At 46.1% G+C, this 22,417-nt stretch overlaps 2 protein-coding genes across 2 annotated transcripts in view; one reads left to right on the forward strand and one right to left on the reverse strand.

Annotated features, from left to right (window-relative positions):
* Positions 1 to 7,790: 7,790 nt before the first annotated feature.
* The window catches only part of B3gat2 (beta-1,3-glucuronyltransferase 2), an 82,985-nt gene continuing 68,358 nt past the window's right edge, over positions 7,791 to 22,417 (forward strand). The window contains 1 exon segment of the mRNA NM_022609.2: positions 7,791 to 9,023. Coding sequence (NP_072131.1) covers positions 8,430 to 9,023 — 594 coding nt within the window. The 5' untranslated portion in view covers positions 7,791 to 8,429.
* LOC120094652 (60S ribosomal protein L29-like) lies at positions 16,486 to 17,127 on the reverse strand. Its single transcript, XM_039084515.2, has one exon. It carries the CDS (start codon positions 17,075 to 17,077, stop codon positions 16,607 to 16,609), a length of 471 nt encoding a protein of 156 aa, XP_038940443.1. The 5' UTR covers positions 17,078 to 17,127; the 3' UTR covers positions 16,486 to 16,606.

Consider the following 22,417-nt stretch of genomic DNA (forward strand, 5'->3'; position numbering starts at 1 on the left):
GCATGTGTATATGTATGTGTATGTGTATATGTATGTGTATATGTATGTGTATATGTATGTGTATATGTATGTGTGTATACATATATACATACATATTTTATGTATGTGTATATATGTACATTTACATATATATGCATGCTATGAATTTGAAAGAAGAGAGGTACATAGAACATGTTGGAGTAAGGAAAGGGAGGGGTAAATTATACAATTATATTCTAAAATAAAAAAATAAGAACTTTATAATTAAGAAACGTGGACTATGGTGTTGGAATTGGAGTGCATACCTAGTACATATGTCCTTGTGAGTTCCAGGACAGCCTACTCTAGATGATCCAACAAATATTTAGAAAGGGCTTTTGGGGGGCACAGAGAACTATCTCAGTCATGAAGGACAAGTTCACCTACTAGGCTTTCTCTCACCAGCCTGCCCATCCAACCTCTTGCCTGTCTAGGCTCTCAGGCCTCTCTTGCTGTTCAGTCACACCAAGGTCTCCATCTTAAATTCCATCTCTCGCTAGCATGATTCAGAGCTTCCTGACGCTCAAAGGGCAATGGTCCCTCTGAGGCCAGAGGCAGGGATTGGTGGAAGGCGTCAAGCTTATTTAAAGACCAGCCTTGCAGAATGTGGAGCCCTCAAAGCTCCTTACTGGGAGGGCTCAGGAACAAATGGGGCTTTTAGAGATCTTCCTAGTGCTGTGACCCCTTAATACAGTTTCTCGCTATGGTGACCCCCCCAACCATAAATTTATGTACCCCGTGTACAGTCATTTGACAACACCCTGCTCAAAGATGTCACCCATAAGCTGAAAAACCGCTGTTTTATATATTTTTTTAAATTATTGCAACCAAGTTCCTGACACTTGATCACTTGAGGGAGGAAGAATTCTTTATTTTGACTCATTGTGGGGAAGGCTGGATAGCAGGACTATTCATTGGCTGATCACATTGTGTCCACAGACTGGAAGCAGAGAGAGATGGATACATGTGTTGAGTTCCCTTCTTTTTATTATTTGTGGGGACCATGGTGCATGGGACAGTGTGCTACGACATTCCTAGTGGATCTTCTCTTCCCTTCCTCACTTCTCTAGAAACTACTGTACTCCCTCTGGGTGTGTCTCTTAGGTTATTCTAAATCCAGTCAGGTTGATAATGAAGGTTAACCTTTCACCAGAGGGAAAACCGGAGCAGGGGAGGAAGGCTGCCATGCTGTGCCCGGTCTTTGTCCTTAGGGAAGGGTGTAGCTTCTTTTGAACATTTTAACGGACCGTGATCTCCTGGGCTAGCTCCAGTTCTTCAGTTCTTGTTAGACTTCCATTCACAGCACTAAAGACTAGGAGGAAAGTCGCAAAGGTCGTCCAATGTCCTGGTGTCTGCAGACCTAAAGAAAGACTTAGCGGTACACATCTTAGCTAGTTAGTTGAGGCTTCTCTTTAGAATTTAGAATGTTGGACTTTAAAAAAAAGGTGGGGATATAAAAAGACTAGAGAGGGTAAACCATCTTGTAGAAGGGCAAAGGACTCTTGGTCTTGGGCAGAAAGCCAAGAAGCGGTTTGGAAGGGCGAAGTAAACTCCCACAAGGACAATTCCAAAGAAGGGGTTTCACTTTGGGCCATGGAATAAATGTTTCTCTACCCACAGGCTACAGTGTAACCTCACACCATGTCTGGCCTGTATTCATTTGCTACAGCCAAGGTGATACTTGATGGTAGCTGGGGAGAGAGTAATCTTTGGGGAGCGTGGAGTGGTGACCACTTGTTAGTTGTCCGTGCTCCAGTGGACGACCCCATACCCATGTACATAAAAGCGGTATTAATGAGACCTAGTGCGGGGATGTTTTCAAGTAAAAAGTAATGAAAGTGCAGGACATGAAGTTGGATGGGGAATGTATAGGGAAATTTGGGATTTAAAGGATGTAGGGAATGTTATTATCACAAAACATTGTAGATATGTCTTAACTCTCAAAGGACAAATAAGATATTTTTAAAAAAACAAGGGCAGTGGGGTCATTAATATTATCTTGGTAATGAACTGTCACATAAATAATCTACTTTATGTTCTATAGATTTTTTTATTAAAAAAAAATTGAAACACACAAAAACAGGCCCCAACAAAAATAAGGAATCTACATGGTCTCCTTCTCTAGTCTTAATAATCACCAACTCATGCCCAATCTCATTTCATTCAACCCTTCTATTTTATGTGCATAACTATTCGACATTAAAAATACTTCCGTCTACACTGTTTCCTTTGATTTTTTTTTCTAGCAGCTATAAAAAGTAGGTTATATGATTTCACATAAGAATCCCCAATGAAGTTCTGTTTAATGTACATGCCCATTTTAAAGACAGTAATGGGGGAGCAGAGCTGTAAGCAACAGTGTGGCTTTATCAACATTTTGTTGGGTTTTTATGCATTTTGTTAGTAAATGGAAAGTGACAAATACTGTCATGATGTACAGCTTCCTTCATTCACATAAAAACTATTGTCTTTTTAGATAATTATTATGGTCAGGGCTGGAAAGATAACACCGTAGTAAAAAGTGGACCAAAGTTCCAGTTCCCAACACCCACATCGGGCAGCTCATAACCACTCCAGCCCTAAGGGGTCCAACAGTATTTTCTAGTCTCTGTGGGCATTTGCATCCATAGGCACACACCCGCACACACACATAGCTTAAAGAAGAGAAAATAAATCTTTACCAGAAGGACTGGGTAATGTCAATTTCCAGTTTTCTAGAAAATTCTATACTGATAACCCGTATCAGGGTTATTCTACACAAAGGGGGTTCTCGTGGGATGATGACTCGGTACGTCAGAGTGATTGATATTCTGTCAGAGAACCCAGGCTTGGTTCCCAGCACCCACATAGTAAACCACAACCATTCCTACCTCCAGTCTCAGGACCTGATACCCTCTTCTGGCCGTCCAGGGCACCAGGCATGTGGAACATAGGTTTACATACTTGTAAGCTAATCACTCATATGCACGCGAAAAATAAAAAATTTTTAAAAAAAACAAGAGGCATTTTACTGAACGAACTGCGTTTTGTTCATAGCTGCAAATGTCTGAAATTTTTAGAAAGCACTCTGATCTCAAACAACTCCGGGATCAAATGATACATCGCAAAGCATGATTTTTGAAAAGAAAATGAAAATTGTAAAATGATAAGGAATTCAGATCTACGAAGATCGACAAACAAGCCATTTAAAATGTGTTCTGGGTGTCATGTCTCTGCCGGTTGTCAGCTAAAACTGGTGGTAACTGAAAATTCAGGGCTGGAAGCACTTGACACGGTTCTTTCACGTATCCGTGTCTCATGTTTGGACAGAAAGCACTCGTGGTCACATGCTTGGTTAATGTGGTATGAACGTCTTCATAATAGATCATCATTCACACATGAATGAGCTCTGAGGCTATCAACTGATTTGCACGACCACCACATTATCACCATTTAGATATTTAAAAACGTTAACTGTATAAAAGCTTTCCCCGCCTTGATCTCTTTCTTGCTGGACTAAGAAGACCAAGGATGTCTATCCCCAATGCTCGCTTGAAGTTGATTTAGTCACACTTGCAAAACGCCAGGCTCACGTGTCACAAAGGATCAACTCATCACCACGGTGGGCTGGTCACCCTGCAATCTTCGTGCTACAGAGTCGTGGCTGCAGATTGCCCGTTACAGCAAAGGCAAATGCTTGGTTGCGACGCGTGCCTCTTGCTAACTCCCCAGATGGGATTATTTTTTTCACCTCTGTGGATCAGAGAACAAGTGAATGCAGAGACGCCGGCAGTCCAGGGGCTTCATTAGTACAGGAGAGGCGGCGCTCACTTTGCTACACAAATAATTAGAGAGATTAAATGAGAATAAACAGTGAGAGGATGTGCGGAGGCTCTGAAGTTGGGTAATTATTTTAATTACTCTAGTGACTTCCACCAAGCTTCATTATCAGCCACAGATCAAATTGCCATTGGTTTATGTATGAATCTCATGAGCGCGAGCTACGTGGAAAGGCATGGTAGCTACTCAGGAATGGTAGTACGTGAGTGTGACATCTTTGTTTAGATTTGATCATGGATGACTTGGGGCCACATTCTGAGTTACTGAATGTAAAACAGTAAGTTTGGCACATTTAGACACTTGAGATAAATGTCACTTAGAACCACGCCATCTTTACTGCATAAGCTTTATTTGGGGAGGGTAAACCAACTTATCCTTCCCGCATCTCCCTAGACCAACTTAGGAAGAGACCAGACCACACCACTTGGGGTTGCTTCCCTACGTGTGGAGCCAACTATAGCTAGCCTTACTCAGAAAATACCTTTCATTTTACATTCGTGACAATTAGGATTCACGGAGCTCTCCCGGGGTGATGCCAATTCTTCTGGAAGGTTACCCTGTGCCCAGTTTTATCTCCTCCTTTGGAAATTATCTAATTTACAGCTTTTAACATTGTCAAAGTCCCATGGAGTGTTACTATATATCACTACCCCCATTTTCCAGATAAGGAAACTGAGTAGAGAGGACAAGGAGAGGGGGAGGGGGAGGGCAAGCGAGGGAGGGGAGTCAATGAGAACAAAGTATAAAAATGTATAACAACGTGTATAAAGAAGACAAGAGGAAATTCATTACTTTGTGTGTGTATTACTGGTTTCTGTTACTATGAGAAAACACCCTGATCAAAGAAACTTTTAGAAGAGGTTATTGGATCTTATGTTTCCAGAGGGTGTAGGTGGAGAGCAACAGGGAGTATTCCTAAGCAGGACACTCTCACGTCTCAACATGCTACCAAGCAGAGAAAGCAAACTAGATGTTTCCTCTCAAAGTCCACCACCCAGGACACAGACACCCCATCAAGGCTGCACCTCCTATGTTTAAACAGGTGAACCTAGAAGAGGCTTTCTCATTCAAAACACCATAGAATGCTAACCCAAGAAATCGAAATAATTTTTAAAAATTAAACAGACTTTCAGAGGCTCCCTGACTCAACTTATAAAAGTAGAAAGTAATCCAACTGGCAACAAAAACCAGGAACTAAGAATCCCCAAGGGAGGGGATAAACCTGGGTACAAGGTGAGGACTGCACTGAATAGTTCTTATGCCAACTTGACAAGATAACATTATTCAAGACAAGGGAATCTCAAGAAAATGCCTCTATGAGATCGGACTGCAGGCAAACCTATAAGGCATTTTTTTTTATTTAGTCACTGGTGGGAGAAGGGCAACAGCCCACTGTAGGTGGTACCATCTGTGGGGTTGTAAGAAAGCAGGCTGAGCAAGCCAGTAAGCGCCCTTCCTTGGGTTTCTCATCAGCTCTCCCTCCAGGTTCCTGCCCAGACTGAGTTTCTGTCCTGGCTTCCTTAAATGATGGACTACAGTGTGAAAGTATAAGCCCTAGGAACCCTTTTCTCCCCAGCTTGCTTTTTAATCACAGTGTTTCATCACATCGATAGTAGTCCTAAGACAAGGACATTGGGGAAGGAGAGTGACGACAGTGCTTGAACATGTCTTAAGCGTCGTTTGAGATCAGGGATTCTGTATGCTGGCTAACATCCAGATTAGGGTCCATGTTTGGAGGTCAAAGTGCCCTCTCTCTGATTAGTCCCATTCCTGGGGAAAACACAATTCAGAATGGGTTTTACATGGTAGTGAGACTAACAAAGACACTCCACTGACTTTCACTCTGATTATCTCTCGGTATCTCTCTTCAACCAAATTTGAGATATCTGACAGAATTGAGAAGGATCTGTAACAACTTTGGGAAGGGGAAAGGGATTGGACACATCTGTGTGTTACTGTGTGGAATTGAAGAAAAGCTTGCACTGACTTCCCTCACTTCTCTTTCCCTTGGGATGGTAGCACAGACATCATGTCCTATGGCAGGGGAGTCTGATGGGATCATTATTCTGGGATCTTGGATTCACCACTCTGCACAACTTTGGGCTCTGGGTGACCCAGGAAAGGTAGGACTGAAGGCTAGGACTTACTTGGATTGTAGGGAAAGGGAGAACATTTGAGAACTCACTTAGATTTCAGCATCTAATGAATGTAACAAGGCCCCTAGTAGGCACCTAGACCTTAACACAACTGACTCCATGGTGGAACCGTCATTCAGGGTATAAAACACAGCGTGCAGGCAGCACCACCTGCCAAAACTGAAACAAAGGCTTAATCCATCAAAGTCCATACAGTCCCAGGAAGTCTCAAAATGTACTAACCCTGCTTTTTAGCTTTTGTAGTTCCGATTCTGGCTGACTGTTCTTGTTAACTGAAGTATGTCAACCCAGAAAGTGAGGTGGTTTTGTCTGTCTGTCTGTGTGTGTGTGTGTGTGTGTGTGTGTGTGTGTGGTGTGGTGTGTGTGTGTGTGTGTGTGTGTGTGTGTGTGTGTGTGTGTGTGTATGTACGCGCGCGCGCGCGATTAAAAGCTCACCCTGAGAAAGGCTCAGGACTACATTGGGATCCTGAACACCTATTGTAGTCACCGGCCAGCTAATAAATGCTCTATATTGGCTTAAACCCACGTTGGAGCAGTATTCTCTGGGGACCTCCCCACAACATAAGAGAGCAGTTCTGAAAATTCACAGTCACGCGGTGCCAGACACCGGGCCCAAGATAAAGAAGGGCAGAGCTGTGTGAAGGTGGAGGATCTGCCCTAGCGAGTTGCTTGTTCCTCAGGAACACGGTTAAAAGGATTTCATAAGACAGAGAATGTCAGGTTGTGGAGGCAAACATACAGGGTCAGAAATGATTTATTGATGGGGGGGCTTTCCTGAGACCCCTGGAATGTGCCTAGCAGATGGCTCTTTGATAAGGACAGCCTGCAGTTCAGCTAATAGGTGCTGGCTATATGAAAGTGTCTTCCAGGTACTTCATGGCTCTGCTTGTCACCCTCTGACCCGCTTGATTTGATGGCGTCATCTAGGAAGACCAATCACTTGTGACCAGGCCGTGCTGATTGGTGGGCAGTGAAGAGGCAATGGGTTCTATCCAGGACGTCCACATTCTATTTCCATTGGCCTGGGGGAAATTCCCTTAATTCTCCATCTTTCACTCCTTCATCCAGAAAATGAAGGTGACTCCACTTCCAGGGCCTCCTTGAAAGGATTCCGGGGATGGTCACAAGGGATAATTCCTGTGCCTGCAAACTGGGAAGGCTCCAACATGAACAAAAACAAGTTAAACATACTCGACTGGAGTTGTCAAAATGTCTCCCCCACAGATCCAACTGGGGCCGAGCAGTTCAAATTGATTCCTTGGAATGAGCTGGCGCCCATGCCAGACACCTATGTGCGGCACCCCTCCATCTCCGTGGGCTTCCATTGATTTCTGCCTTTCATGAGAAAGTAGGTCTCCTTGCTAAGGCTCTGTACACCAACCCCCAAGCTGGGAGCCAGGGAAGGACCCTTTGCCCCCTGCCCCCTCTTTCTCCTGCCCTCTTTAGGTCTCGGGACTTGTCCGCACGTGAATGGATTTCCCTGACTGATCTCCAAAGACCCTGCAGCAGTTCAGAGAGCTGAACCCCGCGGCGATCTGAAAACAGCATCCCCCACAGGCAGAGGTCGCGCCAGCCCAGCAGGGACCATCCTCCCTCCCTCTGCCTCCGCTCGCACGCAGGCAGCGCCTAGTGCTAGGGGGCTCAGACCCAGCAGAGAACCCTGGCCCTTCCCGCCTCCGCCCCGCAGCCCCTCTCCGCCAGTAGCAGAGCTGCTATCTTGCCACCGGAGCGCTAGGAGGACGCCGGAGTCTGCAGCGCCCCCGCCCCCTCGCTTTTTCTTTCTTTCCCTGCTTTGGGATCTTGCTGTCTGGAGCCAGGAGAGGTTCCGAGGAGGAGAGAGCGGCGGGAGCGCAGGTTTCTGCCGCGGCGCTCGAATGAGAGCTTAGGGGCGCAGCATCCTCGGTGTCCACCCGGGATCGCAGCTGCACCGGCCGACATGTGACAGAGAAAAGCCCTCAGCATCATCAGCGGCCGCCTTCAAAAGGGTCCCAGAGCTCTCGCCGAGGCCGGCAGCCGGATCCTCTTAGCCCGCAGAAACGCGGGACTGGAGCGGCGAGGCACAACGGCTGGTGGGTTCCAGGCTCGCACTCAGGAAAAGAGCGCAGCGGCGACCGCCGCCTGGCTCGCACTCGGCACAACTCCGGGACCAGCGGAGCGCGGCTGGACCGCGTCCAGATTCCCGCCGACTTCATCCAGAGTGACCCACGCCCCCAGCCTGTCCGCCTGCACCCCCTGGAGTTCTAGCTTGCCCTGCATCTCGCCGACCCCGCAACGCCCAGGTCCCCGCAACGCCCCGGGCCGTATGGGGAGCGCGGTGCCGCTGCTCCCTGATTGCTGACAACGCCGCCGTCCGAACTGCACACCGAGGTCCCCCGTCCCCCATCCGGAGCCTAGTCCTTGCCGAGGGTGGTGTCCGAGACGCTGGGAGCGCGCACCATGAAGTCCGCGCTGTGCAACCGCTTCTTCATCCTCCTGCCCTGGATCCTGATCGTCATCATCATGTTGGACGTGGACCCCCGCAGGCCCGCGCCCCAACTCACTTCCCGACCCTACTTCTCTCCGCATACAGTGGGCTGCGGGGGTTCCCGAGTCCCGCTCCGACGGAGCAGCCCCGGGCGTGACGCTGCGGAGAAGCGGAACGAGTCTCGGCCTCAGCTGCAGCCGGAGCCGCGCTTGCCCACCATCTATGCCATCACACCCACCTACAGTCGCCCGGTGCAGAAAGCCGAGCTCACCCGCCTGGCCAACACCTTCCGCCAGGTGGCGCAGTTGCACTGGATCCTGGTGGAGGACCGGGCGACGCGCAGCGAGCTGGTGAGCAGCTTCCTAGCTCGGGCCGGGCTGCCCAACACGCACCTGCATGTGCCCACGCCGCGGCGCTACAAGCGACCGTGGCTGCCGCGCGCCACCGAACAGCGCAACGCGGGCCTCGCCTGGCTGCGCCAGAGGCACCAGCATCAGAGCGCGCAACCCGGCGTGCTCTTCTTCGCCGACGACGACAACACGTACAGTCTGGAGCTCTTCCAGGAGGTAGTGTCCAGGCCCTGCTGGAAGTTGGGGGGAAGGGGAAGGACGACAAGAGGGTGGTGGGCTCCGAGGGGCCGCATGCCCTTTGTGCTTTCTGTGCACTTTTGAGCATCCCGGACTCTGTGAGGAGTAGCTACGGATGGGCAGTCCCCAGCCTTCTCTGCAGGCAGCCGTGGGTGAAGAAGGGGTGTTGGTGGCGGACTTGTGTGGTCCAGTGTGGTGAAGAGTCTGTCCTGAGATGTCTTGCCCTGTTCTGGATTGTGCTCAGTAAATAGCCTAGGTGATTTGCTCAACTGGATGACGCCCAAAACTGAAACTGGGCTTGATTTTCTTGGAGTCTGGATCGGTGCCTACAGGTGATTCTGAATGGAGATTGAGTAAGGAATAAAGGCGATACTAACAGTTCAGCTTAGGGATCAATCTCTTCCAGTATAGCCAGCCCCCTGGTGCGAAATTGGTCCTTGGTGCAAACACCGACCTGTATGAGGGAGGGTCTTCCTTCCGTCCTTAACTATCGCATTGGCAAAGGAATTAGAATTACTCTGCTTAGTCCTTAAGGTCCCACCCACAACTCCTGCCCCAGGCACCATCCAGATGGCCTGCTGGACTATTCTCTGGGTGGAATTTATTAAGCCACTCTTGCTGGACAGCTTGCTGTCCTGAGTTCCCTGAGTGCCGCCCCGCCCCCTGCTGCTGAAGCAACCTGTGTTCCCTGGAAGGCCACCTGCATGCAGCAAGGGGAAAGAGCTAGAGCGGTTTGCCTTTCTTGAGGCTGTTCTGTGAATAGTGTTGTATGTCTGTAAAGGGTTAGCGGTTCTCTCTCTCCCTCTCTCCCTCCCTCTCTCCCTCTCCCTCTCTCTCTCTCTCTTTCCCCCTCTTTTCCTCTTTCTTCTTCTCTCCTCTCTCCCTCCTCAACACACTTAGTTACAGCTGAATAAAATCTTAATTTCTTTGCCTCGTGGGACTGTAGTTCTGCACCTCAAATTCCTCGACATCCAGCCTCCTAACGACCATTAGCCCCAGAAAACTGGACGTTCGGAGATACTGTGTGAGCAGGATAATGAATTATAAAACAGCTGTGTGTCCCACAATCAAACGCCCTAAGTGTCCCCCATCTCCACGCTTTCACCTAACGTCAGGTGGCTTTCTTAGCCCCGGGGCCATGGCTGCACCCTTCCTGTTTAAAATGTAGTTGCCACCCTCCGTTTCTACCCTCTCCACGTATAAAAGAAGCAGTAATTGTTCTCTCGTCTCTCGTTTCATGGCACTTGCTGTTCACATTTCCCCAGAGAAATAAGCTTGGTTTAATGTACATCATGGCATTTATTATACCCAGAATTAGGGTTACCAAACGATTGCTTTGAAGTTGGACTTTTAAAATTCAGTGGTTTCTTGGCTCTTTCCTCTGAAAGGAGGACTTGTGTTTTGAAGCCAAGACCTTTAACTCTAAAGGCTTGTTGATTTTTAAGCCAAGTCTTCTTTCTTGCTTGACTCTGAAGTGGCTTTACCTATGATATGTCATCTTGTTTAAAAAAATAGTGCACATTGCTGTTAATTAACATTTGAGGGGGCTAGACAGGGAAGGGAGAGGGTTGCTTCTATGCCAGAGTTCAGCCTGTTGGCACGAAGTGTAAAAGGAGTAGAGAAACTGGCACACGCAGGCAGGGAGACAATTCAGATACAGTCTCCTTTGAGACTCCCCCGATGAAAGGAGGGCTTGTGCAGAGAGTATTAAAGAGCAGAAGGAAATTGGCGATGTTTTTCCCATTGGCCTGTGGAGGGGGCTTGGGAAGGAAAGAATGGGGAGGGGGGAATTGTATTGTCAACGAGAAAATATTTAAAAAAACAAGCAAGCGAAAGTTTTAAGGCACTAACATTTTGTACAGTTGGAAGTAGAGTACTGCTGCTAACAATCGGTATTTTCAGACCATGTGTAACTTTTTAAGAAGAGACCCAAAATACACAGCACATTGTCACTCGAGAGTGCAGGACACTCTGTGTTCAGACCTCTCTGTCGGAGAGCAGTTTAAAGCAAGTACCTTTTCTCAATGTTCTAGTTCCCTCCTCCCAGTTATATATACTCACTCGGGTTGGGCGTTTTGTTGTTATTAATGTGCGCTGCGTGTTTTATCCTCTTAACTCTAATGTCCACATGACTCCCAAGTTACTTATTAGTGCCTCCTCTTGTATATTTTCTAGAATCCGCTGTTTATTGGCCTTCAAGTGCTTGGTTTTGTTGATGGGGTGACTCCGTCTGCACCCCTTCAGGAATTAATGATTCGAGGTGGAGTCCAGTCTTGGCACTGTTGTTCCCCTGGAGAACTGAGAGAAACCCATCAACTGCTCAACTGCAGCTCCTGGGGGGCAGGGGTGGGGCGGGAAGGGGGAGAGGCTGCAGAGCGAGCGAGGCCTGTATCTTGGCCCTTTCTTTCTATAGGCCGCATGTACACATTGGTTTTTAAGTAATTCGGAGTAGGTAGGGAAAGGGTGCCTCAAATCGGGCTTCATCTTTTGTTCATAGAGCGTCTGATCTCCACAGCTGATGCTTAAAAAGGAAGGAAAAAAAGCAAGATAAAAGGAAGAAAATGAAGCAGGTACAAATTAGCTCACTGAGTATATTGGCTCCCAATGAAGGAAAGTAGGGGGAAAAAAAGAAAAAAGAAAGGCCTCCAAATTAAATTAAAGACGCAACAGGCACTCTGCGTTCAATTATTCCTCCCTCTGGTAACTGGGATAGCATCTTCCCCACCACCCCAGTTCCTGTACAGCTAACTAATTTTCAGCTTCCCTTTTCAACTGAGCCATGATGCCAGGGAAGGGATATTTGCATGGAACGTTCCTGTGTGAACAGTCGAATCCATCTGCACATGAAGCCTCGTGTGAGGCTCAGCCTCGGAATCTGTCTACCAGAGAAGGACTGGCAGAGTATTTCAATACCTCGGCTCCTCCAGTCCTCTCAGTGGGCACCCGTGGGGTTTGCCCCCAGTGGATCACTGGTAATCCTGCTTGCCTGTCTACATCGATCCGGCTTTCTAGGAAAGATTATTTGCAGAGGATTCGGGCTTCTTTAATAAAAGCCACAAGTACAGATAAATGGGACTTTATAGCCAGTCACATTTTCCATAGTACTATCGACCAGATGTCTGTTCTTCAAGGCTTTCCCAAGTTTAAAGAGTGATGTTTTTCAGCTGGAGGTAGTTTCACCTTTGGAAATCAATTGAATTGAAAGTTTTTTTTTAAATAGCACCTGCCAAGCAAAACCCCAAAACTTTAACCTTAATGAGATAAGACAGAAGACCAAACCAACCAAGAGAATCAAGCAGCACCCAAGTAAGTTAATGAGACTCTGTGGAAGGCATTTGCAGAAGGCAGTGGACGGAAGGGTCAGAGGTCCCCTGTTGGGATTTCATTCTGGATGCTGCTGTTACCTATCTGTGTCCTGGGCAGACAGCGCAATGGCATTGACTTCCATGGTCCTGCCGCTTTTCTAAAGCACTGACAAGTTTTCGCTTCTGCAAGCTGCTAACCAGAGCCATAACCCAAACAGATACTTGAGGTTACAATGGTTGGCAGTGTGCCCCAACAGGTGCCAAGTCTACCCTAAGAGCAGGCCTGATTTTCTCTTTCTTTTTTGCCGAGCTTAGGGGAACTCTCCATAAGGAAGCCTAGAAGCTTCTCATAGGGTATAAGACACCCTGAGCGTACCCCTTGTACATCACGTCTTCCCCTCTGAGCCCATGGTAATAGGCCACAGGACAGGCGAAACGTGATTTTATTGTTTTATTTCTTAGTGAGTATTAAACTGCAGCCAGCGTTCTAGATGTTAGATCTATAGGTTTTCCTTTATGCTCCCTGGATGAATATTATTACTTGAGTTACCGTTCTGCTTTGATAGTTTTCCTCAGAGACCGGTGGCTTCCATTTGGATTCTGATGTTTTAATGGGCCAGAAATAACAATCTGGGTTTAAAAGACATGGCCGACCCTGCCTCCTCCTCCTCCTCCTCCTCCTCCTCCTCCTCCTCCTCCTCCTCCTCCTCTCTCCCTACTCTTCACGGACGAGTGTCTGGTGAACAGACGTGAAGACATGCTCAGAGTATCGTTTGGTGTGACGGATGCGCGTCTTCGAAACGTTTACGTTGTCGCTTGCCGCCTCTTGGGAAGCAGGGTAGAAGGTGGCTGTGTTGTTCTTTGTCTGTTCCACAGCCGGTAAATTTTCTCTCGTGTGAACAGTAATAGAATAGTAATTGCTTTTAAGACACGCTGGAGAAAGCAAATAGAACAAAAGTCGACGGCCTCATTTAGTCACCGCGGGTGGTGTTCAAGGTGCGCGAGTGTCACGGGATTCGGCACCGCTGAGCTGTAGTGATCACAGCTAGCGATTCTCACACTAGGATGGACATTCTGCAGGCTGGTAAGGAAGCACATTACTGTATGTTTGATTCACAGGGCTAGTGGAGCATGAAATTTTGGTTTTGTATGGTTCTCAGATCTTCTTCTAAAACATAACTAAAAACATTACAGCCATCCATATAAAATGCTTTTCCAATTTGCAGAGGCAAAACCATAATGGCTTTTTTTTTTTTTGCAGTTGCGCTTGATATATTTTTTTGGTACGGTTTTAAATAAATGTCAAAAATATTTTCTACACCAGTGGCTCTTATCCTTCCTAATGCTGTGACCCTTTAATACCGTTCTTCATGATCCTCAACCATAAAATTATTTTTCTCGCTATTTCATAGCTATAATTTTGCTGCTATTATGGCTTGTAATATAAATACCTCTCTTTTCTAATGGTCTTAGGTGACCCCTGTGAAAGGGTCATTCGACCACAAGGGGGCCCCAACCCACAGGTTGAGAACTACCGCTCTAAATAATTATGGAAAACCACAACCAACAAAATAAAACTCAGTTTCGACCACGGCACCTATAATACTTCAACCCTTGTACCCAAGGCTCGGGGATCATTGCTGAAGAGGGAGGCTGAAAGATTGGAAGAGCCACAGGAACCAGGAGTTGACTGTGAAATGGTGTCTCCTAGAAATGTCAGAAGCTGCACTAATGGTCAGAGGACACATTTTAAGAATTGGTCTCTCCAGGCAGACAGACCAGTGGAATAGAATTGAAGACCTAGAAATGAACCCACACACCTATGGGCACTTGATTTTTGACAAAGGAGCCAAAACCATCCTGTGGGGAAAAGATAGCATTTTCAGCAAATGGTGCTGGTTCAACTGGAGGTCAGCATGTCGAAGAATGCAGATCGATCCATGCTTATCACCCTGTACAAAGCTTAAGTCCAAGTGGATCAAGGACCTCCACATCAAACCAGATACGCTCAAACTAATAGAAGAAAAAGAGGGGAAGCATCTAGAACACATGGGCACTGGAGAAATTTTCCTAAACAAAACACCAATGGCTTATGCTCTAAGATCAAGAATCGACAAATGGGATCTCATAAAGCTACAAAGCTTCTGTAAGGCAAAGGACACTGTGGTTAGGCCAAAACGGCAACCAACAGATTGGGAAAAGATCTTTACCAATCCTACAACTGATAAAGAACTTATATCCAAAATATACAAAGAACTCAAGAAGTTAGACCACAGGGAGACAAATAATCCTATTAAAAATGGGGTTCAGAGCTAAACAAAGAATTCACAGGTGAGGAATGTCGAATGGCTGAGAAGCACCTAAAGAAATGTTCAGCATCTTTAGTCATAAGGGAAATGCAAATCAAAACAACCCTGAGAGTCCACCTCACATCAGTCAGAATGGCTAAGCTCAAAAACTCTGGCAACAGCAGATGCCAGTGAGGATGTGGAGAAAGAGGAACACTCCTCCATTGTTGGTGAGATTGCAGACTGGTACAACCATTCTGGAAATCAGTCTGGAGGTTACTCAGAAAATTGGACATTGCACTACCTGAGGACCCAGCTATACCTCTCCTGGGCATGTACCCAAAAGATGCTCCAACATACAACAAAGACACATGCTCCACTATGTTCATAGCAGCCTTATTTATAATAGCTAGAAGCTAGAAAGAACCCAGATGCCCTTCAACAGAGGAATGGATACAGAAAATATGGTACATCTACACAATGGAATACTACTCAGCTATCAAAAACAATGACTTTGTGAAATTCATAGGCAAATGGATAGAACTGGAAAATATCATCCTGTGTGAGGTAACCCAATCACAGAAAAACACACATGGTATGCACTCATTGATACGTGGCTATTAGCCCAAATGCTCGAATTACCCAAGATGCACAGAACACATGAAATTCAAGAAGGTTGACCAAAATGTGGATGCTTCACTCCTTCTTTAAAAGGGGAACAAGAATACCCTTGGCAGGGAATAGGGAGGCAAAATTTAGAACAGAGGCAGAAGGAACACCCATTCAGAGCCTGCCCCACATGTGGCCCATACATATACAGCCACCAAACTAGATAAGATGTATGAAGCAAAGAAGTGCAGGCTGACAGGAACCAGATGTAGATCTCTCCTGAGAGACACTGCCAGAATAAGGCAAATACATAGGCGAATGCCAGCAGCAAACCACTGAACTTAAACGGGACCCCGCTGAAGGAATCAGAGAAAGGACTGAAAGCTGAAGAGGCTTGAGACCCCATAGGAACAACAATGCCAACCAACCAGAGCTTCCAGGGACTAAGCCACTACCCAAAGACTATACAGGACTGACCCTGGGCTCCAACTGCATAGGTAGCAATGAATATCCTAGTAAGAGCACCAGTGGAAGGGGAAGCCCTTGGTCCTGCCAAGACTGGACCCCCAGTGAACAGGATTGTTGTGGGGAGAGCAGTAATGAGGGGAGGATAGGGAGGGGAACATCTATATAGAAGGAGAGGAGTAGGGGCTAGGGGGATGTTGGCCTGGAAACCGGGAAAGGGAATAACATTTGAAATGTAAATAAGAAATATCCAATTTACTAAAGATGAAAAAAAAAAAAAGAATTGGTCTCTCCTTTTGCCATGTGGGCTCCAGGGATCCAGGTTATCAGCTTGGACAGGAAGCACTGCTGCTTACTGAGCCCCCTTGCTGACCCTGTCCTTCAAGTTGTACTCTCAGTAATTCATGCTGACTGCTGAGAGAGCTACCAGCACCCCCGACCTCTGTATTTAGATGGGAAAGCAGTCTTTTCACGAGGGAATTTAAACCAATGAAATCTCATGATGGTTCCAATGTTTCCCACCAGTTGTTATGAACAGTTTCCTCATTTTAAATAGTCGTACCCAAAGTAGCTTGGAAAGGTCATACGGCTGATAGATATAAGGACAAGAACTTGAATCCAAGTGCCCTAGTCCAGCCCGAACAAGTAGCTACCCAGAAGCTCTCGTTTAACAAGCACGGTTATATGAAGCCTGACACAGAAGTAAGTCTCCTGAGGTGCTGGCCGGCTGAGCTGTGTTTGGGCTCCCTTTTTGACTGCAGCACCTTTTTAATCTTTTTTTTTCTTGTCTCAAGTTTATTTGTAAAAACAGCATAGGACACTGGTCATCTGCAGATAGTGTGTAGGTAGGTGTGTCACAGCAGTCCATCTGTCTTCACACTGGCAGGAGCCTGTTCTATGGGGCCTTCACAGGGGCCTGGGCACCCCTGGGAGCCTGGGCTGGAGCTTTGGCCTGGGCCTTAGCTGGAGCTTTGGCCTCTGCCTTGGTTTGAACCTTGGGCTTTGGTTGGCAGAGCCTACGACCCTTGGCCATGTAGCTTCGAATCTTCTTCCCAAGCTTGGGGTGAGCGATGAAAACCAGACGGCTGAGTTTGCGGCTGGAGCCCTTTGGCATCTTGGGCTTGACAGCCTGAGGCTTCACGAGGGCCTTGATGGCCTCTGCTCGTGCACTCACTGCCTTGGCATTGTTGGCCTGCATCTTCTTCAGGCCTTTCTTGTTGTGCTTCTTGGCAAAGCGCATGTTCCTCAGAAACTTGGGGTCGACCCCCTTAAGAGATTCGTATCTTTGTGACCGGGGTTTCTTGATGCCATTTCTGTGCCATTTGCGGGACTGGTTGTGTGTGGTGTGGTTCTTGGACTTGGCCATGTCTGCACGGTAAGCCGCGGCTCCCGCAGCGCCTGGGACCGGAAGAGAGCACCTTTTTAATCTTGAACTCTGTGGATATACAGTACTGGGGACTAAATTGTGGCTCTCGTTCACGTGAGATGGGCATTTCCCCCGAGCTATAAAACTCCAGCCCCGCTGTCTAACTATTTAAAATTGTTAAAAATCGTAAAGATGCGTACAACACGATGTCTTAATATAGTATATACTTTATTGAAAGGCTAGAGGGGGTTAATGAGCAGTCACCTCATAGATTCCTCACAGTGACTGTTTAATAAAATATATGATTTTTAAACTGTATATGAATATTATCTGCATCTACTATGTTGTACTTTGTGCGCTCTGAATTTTCTGAACTAACTGAAATTTTACATACTTTAGCCAACAAACCCCTAACCCTGACTACCCTTACCACTGGATCTTAAGGTGATTTCGCATTCCCCCTCGCTGTCTCTATCTTGTAGACCATTTGATTTTGGAGATTTTTTCTTTCATGTCAGTTGAAAATTTCTACATTTGCATGTAAACTGTGTTCATAATTTTTTAAATTACATGTTCCTGTGAGTAGAAGTTAAGAATCCCCAGAGCTGGGGAGATGGCTCAGTCAGTAAACTGCTTGTTTTAGAAGGACAGGGGCCTGAGTTTGATCCCCACAATCCATGTTTTTAAAAAACAATACTAGGTGTGGGTGTGGTGTGTTGTAATCCCAAATCTGGGGGCTCACTGGCCACTGGCCGGCCAGCCTAGCCTACTAATGAGCTTCAGGCCTGTGTGAGGTAATGTCTCCAAAAACAACAAACAGACGAAACCCAAGATGGATGACACCTGCCTACATATACATACATATATACATACATACATACATACATACACACACACGTACATAGTTTGTACATGCAGCTCAGCTACATGCACAGCTGAGCACTCATGAACATAAATGCCCACACACAAGCACTCTGTACACATACGTGCACACACACGCACGCACGCACGCACGCACACACACACACACACACACACACACACACACACTTTCTGAAGATAAACATTAAGGTGTTTACATACCAGTGACTTGATCTCCTAGCCTTCTGTCTTCCCAGAATAGACAGCATTAGATGCAAGGACTTTTCAGGGCACAGGGCTGGGTGATAATTGAATTGTTGATGGTTGATAATTGAGTTGAGCTGGATGTGTGGGTGGCAGATAGCTGCTGCTGTTCACTCTTGAGGAGGCACACAGATGTGCCTTTCCGTGACAGCAGCATGCCCCTGATGCAAGCCAGCTCTTTACCTACTTCCTGGTAGGATTCTTCATGGTCTTCTGGAATCTCTAGATTAAAAGGAAAATTATTAAATCACAAGTTGAGTGTCTTTTGTGCTTGAAAGAAAGAAAGAAACAAACAAACAAACAAACAAACAAAAGAAGAAATCGACGAAACAAAGAAAGAAACAGAGAGAAAGAAGCCAGAACCTAAGAGATGCCTTTTCTGAAAGGAGAAACCATGTTCTCCCTCAATGTCAGATTGTTTGGTCCTTTCCTACATATAACAAACTCAGTAGTTTTCTTTCTTTTTTAATATCAACATTGTCCATTGATAGAAGAAGAACTTTAGGTACTATATAGTCCATTTGAACTGAAGGCAATTATTGTTCCTTCAGCTCTGATTGGAGGGACACTCCAAAGAACTGAGGTAGTGTGAAGTTCTGTCATTGTATGAACGTCATGGAGGGAGTTAACAGGGGCCTATGTTGCAGACCTTTATGGTTTCTTGATGTAAATCAAAGATACAGTAAACATGAGTTCATCCAGCACAAGGCAATTTGTTTTTCTATCTTTTTTTAGTGTTCTTCAGTCTAACATAACAAAAATAAATCAGTAAATGGGCAAGCCAATAGTATACCTAGTACCATTGACAAGGACACAGAATTGCATGTGCTGTTACAGAACTACACTGTTCTCTTACAGGGTGCATGGTGGGTTCATTTCTACCTGTGTCACCACAGACACACGAGGGCATAAACTATGCTGCTGCACTTGGTGGATACAGTTGAGGAGTAATAGATTTTCAACCCTGTTATAATCTCATAGGACTTCATCACAAAAGGGGTCTGTGGTTGACCAAATTGTATCTTCAAGTCTCTCTGAAAGTGTTAAATGAAAACTGAAAGTGTTAAATGCCAGCCTCTCCCCAGGGACTGAGACATTTTATCTAAGCAAGTTATGTCTTGCGCTCTGCAGATCCTCCTATGTAACTGGCGTTAAACACCATCACAGTCACAATGTGACACATACGATTTTAGTATGGACTGGAACATTGGGCACCATACTCAAGGAAGGCTCTCCTTAAGTGTGTGTCCAGACTAAGTGTGCTATGCTCGGAGTGTGTTGGGAGAAATGTGCGGGTTCTTTGTGGAGTTGTTAGTGTGGTCTCATCGAGGAAGTGATACTTTATCTGGGAACTGAAGGATGAAGGATCTTGAGGGCGATGGCAGAGGAAGAAAGAGCTGTCTCGAGATAGAGGAGATAGAGCCACATTTGGGAAACTTGGGGAATGGGATGTGGAATATTCAGGGACCTGAAAGACGCCCCAGTAGTGTCCAGGGCTGACATTACAGGAGGTCAAGTAGAGAATGGGCAGCCAAGCATGCATCTCCTACCTGTCCATGAGTGGTCTTGTTCTTTGGGATAAAATTTAGCATCTCAATCCAAACCTGTCTGGCAAAGAAGTCTTCCATTGTCGATATTCGGGAGTGATATTTAAATCATGCCTGTTGTGCTCTTTCTCCTGGGAACTGCCATGTCTTTGTGCAAATCTGTGAGCTGGAAAGCACACACCAGAGTTCAAAGGGCACACTTCGCTCTTCAGTTAGCTTGTGTTTTGCATCTGGTGACAGAAATGCCCACTAGGAAAACAAAATTTTTCCAACAAAGCTTGTATGAGATAGGGAGTAAATTGATGCATAAATAAATAAATAAATAAATAGCCTTATATTTATATACTTATACATATGACACATTGTTGTTACTTTAAATATAGGCTCTTGGTATATAACTCAAGATGACCTTCCCTACTGGTCTCCCTAGGTCTGGGGTTCCATGTGTAAGTTTCTATATGCCAGTGCTGATAGGCAAGTATTTGTGTATCTAATAGTATCAAGAAAGCGGTTGCCTACAACTAACATTACCATAAACAGTGTAATACATTCTGGCTGCTTCTCCAGCTGGAATACAAAGGTAGGGGTTTTCTTTTGTTTACTTCTGCAACTCCAGTGTTTGAAGCAGTGCTAGTATGTAGCAAATGCTCATTAAATATTTACAGGATGAATTTTAGGAGATTTAGAAGCTGAAAGAATTTATTACTTCAGAAGAAATTTGATACCAGAAAACAGTCCTGAAACCCAAACGGCATTCAGATAATCATTTCTATTTATTTATGTATCAATTTACATTTCGATGTCTCTGTTAAGATCGAATTGAACCCCTTCAATAGTAATTTAAAAATGTTCATGCTGGAGTTGGGGATTTAGCTCAGCAGTAGAGCGCTTGCCTAGCGAGAGCAAGGCCCTGGGTTCGGTCCCCAGCTCTGAAAAAAAGAAAAAAAAAAAAAAAGAATGTTCATGCTATACAGGGAGAAGGTCAATGAGTATTCATGTGCTAGGAAGGCATCCTTATTAATAGTTATGAAAATTGGAGGTATGTCACTGCAGCTAAGAGCCAGTTGAGTGTTGGGCTTCCACATCGGCAAGACTGGGTGCAGGTAGGGAACACAGCTTTTTGGAATACTTTGTGCCTGGTTCAAGTCCAGGTTCACTACTTGGAAGTCGAATTATCTCATCCTCAGGAGACTACTGTGAATGTCGAGCCCAGAAGCCACAAAGCTCAGTCCTTCCTCGCCCTTTCCTGCTGGGGGAGGAGGTGTTTGGGGAAGGGGTGGGGTAGGAGACACCAGAAAACTGGCTGTGCCCATGGGTTACATGTTTTCAAGCACCAACTCCTGATATCTGAACTGTGCTTCTCGATGACTCGTGAAAGGAGGAGACAGAGGTTCTTGGCTTTCCCAAATTGAACTATACCCAAGTGGAACTGCATTAGCCATTCTCTTAATTACACCCTTGGGTGGTGCCAGAATAAGTTCAGGGATGAGAGCAAAATAAGGCTTTTATACCACAAAGAATCCTGGTAGAAAATGTGATGTGTGACAGTTTCTTAGTGGCTCTGATAAAACGGTATGACTGAAGTCAACCTGGGGAGGAAAGGATCTATACATCCTACATCCTTGCTAGGAATGGTCCCCGTAGACTCGTGTGCTTGAATGCTTGACTCTAGGGAGTGGCACTATTAGGGAGTGTGCCCTTGTAAGAGAAGTGTGTCACTGTTGAGGCAGGCTCTGAGGTCTTACATATGCTCACGCTGTGTCCAGTGTGACGCACAGTCCCTTCTGCTGCCTGCCAATCACGTAGAACTCTCAGCTCCTTAAGCCCCATGCTGGTCTGGATGCTGCTATGCTTCCTGCCATGATGATAATGGACTAAGCCTTTGAAACTGTAAGCCAGCCCAATGAAATGTTGTCCTTTGTAAGTGTTGCCTTGGTCATGGTGTCTCTTCACAGCAATAAAACCCTATTGAAGACACTCCTATAGTCTGCCATCCAGGTAAATCAGTGCAAGGGCTCAAGGCAGGAACCTAGAGATACCAACTGATACAGAGACCATGGAGAAGCAATACCTTTTGGCTTGTTCCCCATTGCTTGCTCAGCCTGCTTTCTTTCTGGCTGGCTGCCGGCTGGCTGACTGGCTGGCTTGCTTGCTTGCTTGTTCTCTCTCTGCACATCAGAAGTACTTCTTTATTATGGCTTTCTCTCAAGAGAATATCTCATCTTTGAGACCTGACTCCTATAACAGTTATCAAAACCAGAAAAATCTTAGATTACCTTTCTCCCGTAGTGATAAGAGTTCTCGATAGTGGCTACAGGAGGGAAAATCATTTACAAATAGGTGTTTACAAAGAGCATGCCCAGTGTGCTCCATCAGGCCTCGGTCAGAAACTGCTTCCATCCCTAAACACCGGCTCCAGGATAACAACTCTCATTGAGACTCTGTGGACAGACATGAGCTTCTGTGCCTGGGAGCCGTGTTGGTATTCACATGTGCCTCGGGGCTAGAAATAAAATCATACAGAGGTCTGAATACCTAAGCAAAACTTTGGGAGCACACAACAGCTGTGTTGGAGCATTTAGACAAGCTTTCCGAGCCAGTTCAGCTTGCTTTCTTATATACTCCCAGACTCCTGGCTCAGAGTTGGTATGATCCGCAATGGCCTGGT

Source organism: Rattus norvegicus, chromosome 9, assembly GCF_036323735.1.
Source record: "Rattus norvegicus strain BN/NHsdMcwi chromosome 9, GRCr8, whole genome shotgun sequence".
NCBI lineage: Eukaryota > Metazoa > Chordata > Mammalia > Rodentia > Muridae > Rattus > Rattus norvegicus.

Excerpts from the sequence above, each read along its gene's own strand:
- LOC120094652 (XM_039084515.2), bottom strand. The coding sequence starts at position 17,077 with ATGGCCAAGTCCAAGAACCACACCACACACAACCAGTCCCGCAAATGG.